A 12,125-nucleotide genomic window follows, 5' to 3' on the forward strand; every position below is an offset into this window, starting at 1 on the left:
TGTACACACGCACAATATTCCCTATGTATGTAATGTGTTTTCATATTTATGTGATATAGGGCAAAAAAAGGTAGCAGTTTTTTGTGTCTTGTTGTTAAGCATTTCCAAGGGAGATAATGTTATTTTCACGGTGTGTTTGATAGGTTTGTTACATTGTAACATTATATAATACACAGTCATAAAGTGGTTTAAAATAGCATTCCACACTTAATTAACTGGATTTCAGTTATTCTTTTTACCGTAGTGCTATAATATACGACTTTGGAGGTTCATATATATCACTCATATTCAACGTTTTTATATCGGATTTTTTTTACTATTCATGTTGAACGGTTCATAGTAAAAAAAAATCCGTTAAAAACGTTGAATGTAAATGATATGAACCTCAGAAGTTATATATATTGTCTTTTAATATAAGACCGGAGGTTCATATCATTTACATTCAACATTTTATTTATCGGATTTTTGTTTACTATCAATGTTGAACGGTTCAACGGTTCAACATTGGAAGTTAAAAAAAAATCCGATAAACATATTGAATGTAAATGATATGAACTCTGAAGTCTTAGGGACGACATCAAAAGATCGATGTAGGATAAAAAAAAATTAAATCAAATAGTTTGGGGGTGGGGTTAAAATTCTGCAAGTTTTGTATACCTAAAATCGATTTTTACATATATCCCTATTGGTCAATCAATTTTTCCCAAATTAAGTTGAGAGAGGGGGTAGGGGGTCAGTGAAAAATCTATGTGAATTAAGTTTTTTTTATCCTACATTGAACTTTTGATGTCGCCCCTTACATTATAGTACTATCGCGTATTAGTTCTTTATCCTAACTAAAACAAAATGGTGATGTATATGACCAAAAAAATGGGGGCGGGGGGGGGGGGGGGGGTGGGGTGCTTTAAAATACACCATAAAACCATAACAATCCTACATTAATTTATGTGTATACAGAATGAGAGAGATATTTCGTATTCTAAAACTAATTTTTCTCACATGTTTGTTAGATATGTTGTAAAAACTGACAAATGTTTAGTACGCATATCCATCCTCTCTTTTTTTCATTTTTTTAGTTAAAGATCCAGCTCTGAATAATATGCAATAACTGCATAACCTAACATTGATAATTTAGCTAGCAATAAATTCAGTGTATTTTTCCTACAAGTGAAGACCAATGAAAACATTTAATATGATTTGAAAACATGGTCAATTTAGTAGGATCTTGTGGTTTCGTAGACATAAATGATAATTCAACATTTTCGATTTATATTTTTCTATATTTCATATTCTTGGTTTTTGTTTGTTTGCAGTGTCGAAACGGGTGATAGACAGCACTTTTATCAAGAAGTTATGTGAAAATTCTGCTTTACATCTGACAGTCAGCAATTATTCTGAAGTACACATGTCGACCAGAGGCATGGAACAGAGAGGAGAGGTTTTAACGTACCAGATGCTAATCTGAGATTCCGATTTGAACTAAAGAAAGCAATATATAAAGATATGTAGGAGAAATAAGCTATATAAATAAAATTATGCCACAATAGGAACTCGGTTTTTTTTTACAGAATTTGTCAAACGCATCCATAACATAAGAGATGTGAATGCATCCATTCATAGTCTTGTAATACTGATTGTAATAATTTATATAATTTCTGAGATGATATACTTTAGCAGTGCTATTGGTTTTACTTTTCTCTTTGTTCAAAGAACTTGATCATCTGAACTCTTTTTTTTTTAAATTGGAGCCCTGTTCAAGAACATATGCTTAAATTTTGGATTTTTTTAAAATCCATATTTTTTTAAAAATAAAACAGGTTGAACATTCTACATAAAAAATGTGCCAGTCAACCGTAAATGTTAACACCCAAAAATATCTTTAATATATTCATTTGAGTTTTTGATTTGTCAATGTCAAGCAAACTCGATATTTTCCATAATATCATAATAGTTCCGTTTTTATCATTAAAACAACAAAGGACTAACTCTTGTACAAAACTGTAACAGATTATCAAAGACTGTCTAGTAAGTACAATTTAACCCAAGCCGTTAGTTGATTGTAAGTGTTTGGTGCAGAGACCGAAGTCTTGAGACAATAACATGGATTAATATAAGTTGCAAAACTTGTTTCCCAATCCACTCTAAATAAATATGTTTAAACATGGAAGTAAGTATGTATAAGAACAACGTTTTCAAGAACATAGGGGGAGGGGCTTTCGTCGGAAAAATATAGAGAATCACTGAACACTGGAGCGGGAACTCCTTAGCTTTTTCAGCTATGTTACCACATGACACAAAAACCAACGGCAATCAACAAATAACACGCAAAGAGTCACAAGAAATAAAAAAAAACAATCAACTACCGACTTATTATACTGTATGATCGAACACAAACATAGCAAAACTATGACACCAAAGAAATAAGACGAAAACTAAATTACAAGATCAATACATGATGTATAAAAAAATAATTCCGAAAGTACAGTTGGTTAACACAAACAAAAGGAATACAACGATATAAATCTATGCTACCCCAAAAACTCAACTTTACAATGGTTAACCAATCCTAGTTACTGTACAACTAAGATGTAACAAAATGTGTAACAAAACCTTTTTAAATAATACAGAAATTATAACTGTCAGTGTAATTGTAATTGTTTAAGAAGAAAACTTGTGAAACATGCAAGGATTTTTAAAACAAAACCCGTTTTAATCACTAAAAAGTCATGTGATGTTACATATGTAGGACGGGATGTGTTCGATGCGTAAACTAATTAACAAAACCCCGCCATATAACATCCAACTTTGAAATTACGTACACATGTCAAATTTAGGTGTGCCACTTTGGGAATGGTCTTAAACGATTGACAATTCATTTTTCAATTTTTGTAATTTTCCCCAGATTATTTCTTTGTCGGGCAAAAAAAAGTAGCAGTTTATAAGGAGACCCCCTAAATAACGTAACAAATTGACTTATGGTCGTTTTGAAAAGATTTTTTGCAAGTTGCATTGTTAACAATTGTACAATATGAAAAGTAATCAACGTGAATGCAAATATTTATAATGACTTTACGGAAAGTAACTTTTGTGACTTCTTGACAACCGTATACAAGGTTCATTTCCCTTTTCTACCTTCTAAACACAAGAGGACGAATTCTTTTGTTCTATTCAAACCGCATATCGAACTGAATGTATGTTAATATATGATACATACGAACTCTGACCATCAATTTCATAACTTTTGGTCAATAATTAAAAAAAGGAACGCGCGTCTGGTGTATTAAATTATAATCCTGATACCTTTGATAACTATTTACAACACTGGATGGATGTCAATGCTGGTGGACGTTTCGTCCCCAAGGGTATCACCAGCCCAGTAGTCAGCTTTTCGGTGTTGACATGAATATCAATTATGTGGTCATTTTTATAAATTTCCTGTTACAAAACTTTGAATTTCAAAAAACTAAGGATTTTTTTATCCCAGGAATAGATTACCTTGGCCGTATTTGGCACAACTTTTTTGGAATTTTGGGTCCTTAATGCTCTTCAACTTTTTATTTGTTTGGATTTACAAGTCAGGAGCCTGTAATTCAGTGGTTGTCGTTTGTTTATGTTACATATTTGTTTTTCGTTCATTTTTTTACATAAATAAGGCCGCTAGTTGTCTCGCTTGAATTGTTTTACATGATTTATCGGGGCCTTTTATAGCTGACTATATGAGGTATGGGCTTTGCTCATTGTTGAAGGCCGTACGGTGACCTATAATTGTTAATGTTTGTGTCATTTTGGTCTTTGGTGGATAGTTGTCTCATTGACAATGATACCACATCTTTTTTTTTATATTAACAACTATTTTGATCTGAGCGTCACTGATGAGTCTTATCTAGACGAAACGCGCGTCTGGCGTATTAAATTATAATCCTGGTACCTTTGATAACTATTTACACCACTGGATCGATGCCACTGCTGGTGAACGTTTCGTCTCCGAGGGGATCACCAGCCCAGTAGTCAGCACTTCGGTGTCGACATGAATATCATTTATGTGGTAATTTTTATAAATTTCCTGTTACAAAACCTTTAATTTTTCGAAAAACTAGGGATTTTGTTATCCCAGGTAAAGATTACCTTAGCCGTATTTGGCACATTTTTGTTGGAATTTTGGATCCTCAATGCTCTTCAACTTTGTATTTGTTTGGCTTTGCAACTATTTTGATATGAGCGTCACTGATGAGTCTTTATGTATTAAATTATAAACCTGGTACCTTTGATAACTATTCCATAGGGTCTCTATGTTAATTTTATTTTATGAAGTGTTGATTACCTGATGGAGTAAGTATAAGTAGTGTAACAGGCTCCTAACCAAAATAAAAACAAGATACATGTGCTTTTATGTTTGTTTATTTGTACCATATGACTCTCCAGATGACTTCTTCTGACCATAACACAAATTTAGATTTCATGTCATGTTATTGTAAAAATTGTTCGATTGATGATAAGAAACTGCAATTTCCCTTTTCTGTTTAAAAAATATAGTAATTTATAGGCAAAGGACATGAAGGATATGAAAATGATTATTTTTTTATGTGTTCAGAGGAGGATTTAGGCTAAGGCCATCCTTATGAGAGAAAAATTTTGGTTGATTATATAGGGAATCACTAAAGCGTGACGGGAGCGGGCCCCTTTTTAGGCAGCCAGTAGGCCACTACTTATGAAGATTTCTAGATCCGCCACTGATGTTTCATATGTTATGTTAGTGGACATGAATTATGACAGAATTTATCAACTATAAAATATCTTTTTTATATTCCACAATGGTTTGCTTCCAAGATGTGTATTCTGCACTTTAATGAATAAGTGAATGTATATAAACCTTAGTCTGTTCTTTTACTTAACTTTCAGAACCTTTTTATATATTTGTACAACTCCCCATGATAAAAGCATGAAAAGCTTGTGTATAGTTAGTTTACTTAAATAATGATATAAAATCAATAATCAAAATTATAAAGTGATGATCATTTCCAACCCTGGTTTTTGGTGGGGTTCGTGTTGTTTATTCTTTAGTTTTCTATATTGTGACATGTATACTATTGTTTGTCTGTTTGTCTTTTTACTTTAAGCCATTGCGTTGTCAGTTTGTTTTAGATTTATGAGTTTGGTATCTTTCGTCCCTCTTTCATTGGTGTTCTTTAATATTCAAATTGGTATAGTCACATGTTACAATCAAACAAACATTTAAAGGACATGTATGTTGTTTTTGTTTTAGTTTGAAGGCCGTTACACTACTCGTACTTACTCCATCAGGCATTCAACACTTCAAAAAATAAAATTAACATAGAAACCTAAAAGGAAACTTTCTGAACTATCGACCAAAATTGATGAAATTAATAGTCAGAGTTCGTATATATCATATATTAATATAGATCAAGGAAAAAAATGTTAATTCATAAAATTAAATTTTCAAGATTTTTTTTCTGGAAATATATAGAAGTCAAATGGACAATACATCTTATTATTATTATCTTATCTTATAAACCCCTAGTTTTTGGTGGGTTTCGTGTTGTTTATTCTTTAGTTTTCTATGTTGTGCCATGTGTACTATTGTTTTTCTGTTTGTCTTTTTCATTTTTAGCCATGGCGTTGTCAGTTTGTTTTGGATTTACGAGTTTGACTGTCCCTTTGGTGTCTTTCGTCCCTCTTTTATTAGAATACCAGTTCTGATAGACTGTAAGGAAATTCCAGAGCGCAGCATATAGTCTTGTAAATAAATTGGCTTTTATAAATAATATTATACCTAGTGTAAACAATCAATAAGTAAAATTACAAAAATACTGGATCAAGTAAACGAAACCATAGAAAGGAACGGATATGGGACAAAGCCACAGATTCGCAGCAAAAAACACAGAAAGCATATAAAAAGTGGAAATACTAAATACGGAACTCCGAGGTAAATTCAAAAAGGAAAGTCCCTAATCAAATGGCAAAATTAAAAGTTCAAACACATCAAACGAATGGATTACAACTGTTATATTTCTGACTTGGTAAAAAGTTGGATGACACAGCTAAACCTCTCGTATGATAGTTTCATCAAATTCCATTATATTGACAACGGTGTCTGAACAAAACAAACAAACAAAATAAGTAAAATGTCAAAAATAAGGGCACAACAGTCAACATTGTGTTATAACCTTAATCACAATAAAACAATCAAATATGTAACAAAGAGGCACAAAACGGCATATAGAAAAAGCACAATAGCACTTTGATTACTATTTAATGAATATTTCTTAATTGAAAGTCATTTTTGCATCAATTATCGAGCCAACAATATTATAAAATGAATGGTTTGTCATAATTAACGTTCCCATAAAAGAATCATTGAGAATGTTCAGGTTAAATTCTATCCTACCATATTTATAGTACTTTATCGTAAGGTTTTTTTTTATTTTTTTTATTCTGATAGAAATAAGAAAATGTGGTACAAACGTTTGAGTTAAACTTCAACAAAACAATACACTTATATTATGTCCTTTCAATGTTTTTTAAATTGTTGTTGAGCTTAGGACAGACTCTCTTAAACAATCTTAATTTCATGAAAAAATTCAAATTCGTTAATCTAAGTTCACACTGCAACGACGATGGACGTGAGGTGAAGAATTCCCACTTCTGGAAATATCCAATTTAATCTGGAATTCATTTACATCCAATAGTTCCGAAAAAGGTATGAAATTTTAGTTTTAACAATGCTGTATTTTCCCGTCTATACATCTAATCGCTACCATTTCTTGTATTGAGTTATGCAATAATATACTAGGTTATCATTATAGATGCTAAAATTGAATAAGCACACTAGGCTATGAATCAAGTATTACCAGGTGGCGTCATCGAATCCGTATCATTTCGTCTTCGAAATAATGCTACGAACATTCCACAGCATGAAAATGGTGTCAAAGCAAACAGAAAATACTACCACTATTCCTATCGAACCTGTTTGTTGAGGGAACACTGGTGGAATACTGCAATAAGATCCCTTTACATCAGCCTATTTTGCAAAACACATTTCAATTATTTGTCTTACTTTAACGATGAACACAGGTAAGCTTCTTTGAATACAATCAATACAAATGTTTCCTTGTTTTATAAATAAACTTTGTTCAAATACATGTTTAATAATAAGGCTGTTTTTTTAGTTATTTCATGTAACATCTGGTAAAAGATATTTTTAAGAATATATTTGTTATCACATAAGCAACACTATGGGTGCCACATGTGGAGCAGGATCTGCATAACCTTCCGGAGCACCTGTTTATTTTCGATCTATGCGTTTCACTGTTTCCCTTGTACCCCTCGCTCCTCTTTCATAACTTTTAAGATTTTGGACTAGCACATAAAGAAGTGACAGGGTATACATGTTTGTTGGCGCCAAACCATCCCATAACCTGGAATAGTAGTAGTGTTTAACACAACATAAAGAACACACTGTAAATATCAGATGCATATTGCTTAGTTCAAAAAAAAATATGATTTACATATGTTATATAAATATTATTGTATTCTATCATTTGTAAATCAAACTAACTTTATTCGTTCAGAACAAGTCACATATTCATCTGTAAAGGTTAAAAGGTAGACTAAAGACGGAAGATAGAAAAGTGGTTTTACACAGATAAAATACCATATAACACATAGTTACAACATCAATACTTTTTGTTGTGATACAGTCATAACAACCAATCAAATAAGTTCCTTCTTTACTTCAGCGAACTGAAAAAAGTATTATAACAATGAAAGCCTTTGTCAGTGCGAGGATAATCAACCTAAAGCAGCATATCACTTTCAGACTTTTTCTGCACCTGATATACATGTACTTCGTTCATGCTGACAAACTACTTCTGTTTGTAGTCAATGTACTTTATAGTGGCTACATATAGTTATCAAAGTTACCCGGATTATAATTTTACATCTACATAAGATTAACCAGTGACTCTCAGATCAAAATAGTTATTAAGACAAACAGGTAAAACGTTGAAGAGCATTGAGGATCCAAAATTTCAAAACAGTTGTGTCCAATACAGCTAATTTCTTAATTATTGTAATCTTTTAAACCTTCTATACATGCCGTAAAAGAATATGAAACATTTGAAATGAAAAAAAACTCTAAACGGAAAGAAAATGGTAAACAACATTGAATACATTCTCTTACTATAAAATACAGCTTCGTTACCTCCAGGCATACTGTAAGATTCTGAAAGAAATGTACTGTCAAACCAGCTTCCTAAATGTATAAACCCTAACATTAAACATATATTTTCTACTGAGATGAAAAATAATTTGTCTGTTTTATAAATCTTTACACATTTATCTGCCTCTAAAATGAGAATACACTGTAAAAAACAAGATACTATGAATGTCAATTCCATATAAATAGCTAAAACTCGTGTTAATAGTTCTGCGTTATCATTTCTATGGATGTCATTAAAGAGGGATAAAGTCACAAAGAACATATATCCACTTGATCCGAATAACAAAACGGTATGCTCAGATGAATGGGAAGTGTTATTGTTGACATGACGACATTCAATCGATAATAAATGTAAGCACTTAATTGTTAAACATATCAAAGCTGTATTTGAAAACGAATAACTAGCAAGGACTTCTATCGATTTACCGTTCTCCCTATGGATGTGAAGAATCCTAAACACTATGACGGGACACATTATTAAGATTCCAATTAATGCACAAAAAACTGAAAACTTTATTCCTGATCTTTTAGACCTGTATTGAAGTAACAGTGGTGACATTTCCATTGTTTCGTATTCCGGATGTGAATCGTTCATACTTTGTTCATGAGTTTGCTCTTTTGGCCACATGCCAAGTATTAAAAGGTTTGCAAGTAATGAGTACTCTAGGACCATTGGCTCCATCATAAGTCTTGATTTTCTATACAGATTTGAAGCAAAGCACGAAATGTTTGACGGGTTACTACTTGCAGCATGCAAGACACTATTACCAATGATGTAATGTGTCCAGACTGAAATATTTGTTATGAATAACAACGACAAAGTAAAATAGAGCAATTTCCACCGGTTGTATTGCTGATGTGATATGAGTTTAAAGAACAATGTTTGCGTTACAAAATATACAATTAAAACTATCCTGTTTAAACCCATATGTCTTGTATGTTTACGACAAACCGAGTTATAAATATATAGAATTATTTGATTGGCAATACTTCCAACACCAAAAAGGTACATGAATCTTAATTTCATGTTATGTGTATGGTCCGATGTATTTCTTGAAAAAACATGCTGTCCTCGCGCAGACAAGACTACAACAATGACAGTTGAAAGTATCGATACAATACATAACACAATTAATGAAATCCAACCATTTAAAGTGTATTTGTTCTTCCCATTATATTCTGCTGATGTAACAAACATAATACAACACAAGCATGAAGCTGAAATAACTCCAAATACAAGAAAAAGTATATTTTTGGCACAAAAACGCATTTTACACTTGTGTAGTCTTTGTCAACTATACCTTCAGTGACATAATCACTGTCGGACTTCCTAGTATATATCAACAGTACCTTTACAATCTTAAATATTGTAGGACTTCCTATTAAGATTCAATGATTTATTGTTATATCATGCATTTGAGGACACTATTTCACTAGAAAAATGATATTTGAATTTTTATGTGTCGTAACGTTTAAAAATAAAAATTAAATCTCTTAAAATGATATACTTAGAAAATATAAATACATTCGAGTTGAAATTTTAAAAATGGTACCCATGCATATCTTCAATATACAAAGTAACAAAATACAGTGTCATTGAGTTTAATATGTGTCGTCTGAGTGAGTACGGCTGTTGCTAAGGTGATATCTGTGCAAAATATGCATTCTTTATTTTAAAGATATCAATTTTAGTAATGTAGTTCTGTTGATGTTGATTATCCTATGACACATTAGTTTAAGGAAGTCTTCATAATGAGTATCATGTATTTTATTTGTGTTATATGAATCCGTATATTGATAGAAATGATTAAATGTGTGAAAACATCTTCTTAAAACAACAGCCTTATAACACAGTTACACACGAAGACGTCCAGAGGGCAGTATATAGTCTTTTACAATTTTAAAACAAGCCAGCTTCTATAAAATAAGTATACCTTGGGTAAAGGAGCAAGTTAACAATGGAAAAAAAGAAATACGTGATATCCATGGATGACACAAACTCTATACGCAGCATATAACAAAACCAAAGGTTTCGCGCCTTAATTGCTATTGTTTGCCTATTTCTTTATTCAAAATCTCAGTTGAACCTACAATTGAGGCAACACAATTAAAAGTCAATAGTTTATCAAGATAAACTTTCCCAGAAAAGTATTCATATTCGAATCAACATCTGATACAAAAATGTCTTAACACTTTTAGATATTTGGATGATACGTGTATATTTGCTTTCAATAATAACGATTTCAGTATTTAAATTTAAGATATTTATCCTTCTGAACTGGCTTTAATTAGCTGATCCTAACAATAAACACTATCCTTACCTGGATCATGATATTTATATCTTTAACGGTAAGCTTTCTACCAACATTTATGATAATATTTATCAAAGGTACCAGGATTATAATTTAGAACGCCAGACTCGCGTTTCGTCTACATAGGACTCATCAGTGACGCTCAGATCAAAATAGTTGTAAAGTCAAACAAGTACAAAGTTGAAGAGCATTGAGGGTCCAAAAGTTGTGCCAAATACGGCTTAGGTAATCTATTCCTGGGATAAGAAAATCCTTAGTTTTTTTCGAAAAAATTTAAGTTTTTTAACAGGAAATTGATATAATTGACCATGTTATTGATATTCATGTCAACGACGAAGTGCTGACTACTGAGCTGGAGATACCCTGGGGGACGAAACGTCCATCAGCAGTGGCATCGACCCATTGGTGTAAAATATTAAGTTTTGTAACAGGAAATTTATATAATTGATAAAAGAGATGATTTTTTATTTCCTATTGTAATTTTTTAGAAGGTGCCGTTCCCTTGTCGCCATCTTATGGTGATAACATATACATGTTTTAACTTCTTCGATACGCTGATGTATTTCACAACTTATTTGATTTTAACAAAGAAACATACAGACATACTATACGTTTATGTATTTCACATCTAATCTTTTATGGTAATATTCTATACAATGCACATTAACGTCGTCAACATCAAGGATAAATACTAGTAAACCTAAACAGACGTATTCAGACTGGATATAACTACGATACTGTTGAGAGGTTACTAAATATGGCATATTTTAGAATTAATAATGATTAAGGCATATGATCTTTGAATCGGAAACAAACACATTTATTCCAAAACCAGTTGTTGGCATGATACTGTTTATGTTCTTCTCGTTCAATGACTTAACCCTAAACAGGAGGGCTTGTATTTGATTTTTATATGATGGAGACATAATATTTCAGTCAGTTTTGAACTGAAACTAGTCCTTTGCGTATTTATGTATCATTTGTATTTAAATTAGTTTCTTCTGTTACCTATTATTACATTGGACTCGGACTTTCTATTCTGTGGTCTTTTATCTATGATATTTTTTTAGAAATGTCCTTTTGATAAAAAAAAAAATCCCTTTTTAACTGTATATGGTTAATTCCTTAAAAGCATTAGTCTCCAGTAAAATATAAAACGCTCCCATTTTCTTTTTTACATCATAATAATAGACTACTCTTTCAAGGTCAATGTGCATCTTTTCGTTTGGTATTTTGACAGAACACTTTTTTTGTGTACAACCATGTGTCATACGCTAGATTACTCTTAATCTTACATGAAATACTTTGATATTATGTCTTTTAAATTTTTTTGTGAAATGTTGTTTTGGGCTTAACAAAGACCGAATTGTTGAAAAGAAAGTTGACAATAATTATCATATGATACTTTGATAATACTGTTGTTCATGTCTATAAAAATCTACAAGATCGAGTTCATGAGCATGGATTTAGTCAAGATAATTGCATACAATGATCGATAGCTATGACTTTACAAACTAGGGTGAAGTGTTTCAGAAAAAGGAGCACTAGGGACATCTGCTTTTCACCGAGGAAGA

The 12,125-nt window shown here is 31.7% G+C and overlaps 1 protein-coding gene across 1 annotated transcript; it reads right to left on the reverse strand.

Annotated features, from left to right (window-relative positions):
- Positions 1-7,615: 7,615 nt before the first annotated feature.
- On the reverse strand, positions 7,616-9,437 carry LOC134726322 (uncharacterized). Its single transcript, XM_063590724.1, has 2 exons — positions 9,230-9,437; positions 7,616-9,028 (listed from the first exon to the last, which is right to left on the reverse strand). The coding sequence occupies exons 1-2, from the start codon at positions 9,435-9,437 to the stop codon at positions 8,085-8,087; spliced, it is 1,152 nt and encodes a 383-aa protein (XP_063446794.1). The 3' UTR covers positions 7,616-8,084.
- Between the last annotated feature and the right edge of the window lie 2,688 nt (positions 9,438-12,125).

The sequence above is a fragment of the Mytilus trossulus genome, chromosome 7, assembly GCF_036588685.1.
Source record: "Mytilus trossulus isolate FHL-02 chromosome 7, PNRI_Mtr1.1.1.hap1, whole genome shotgun sequence".
Taxonomy (NCBI): Eukaryota; Metazoa; Mollusca; class Bivalvia; order Mytilida; family Mytilidae; genus Mytilus; species Mytilus trossulus.

Bases quoted from the DNA above. Each gene is read 5' to 3' on its own strand.
- LOC134726322 (XM_063590724.1), bottom strand. From the start codon at position 9,437: ATGTTTGTTACATCAGCAGAATATAATGGGAAGAACAAATACACTTTA. The intron at 9,029-9,229 runs GTATTGCCAATC...CAAATATTTCAG, and splicing joins GTACCTTTTTGGTGTTGGAA to TCTGGACACATTACATCATT.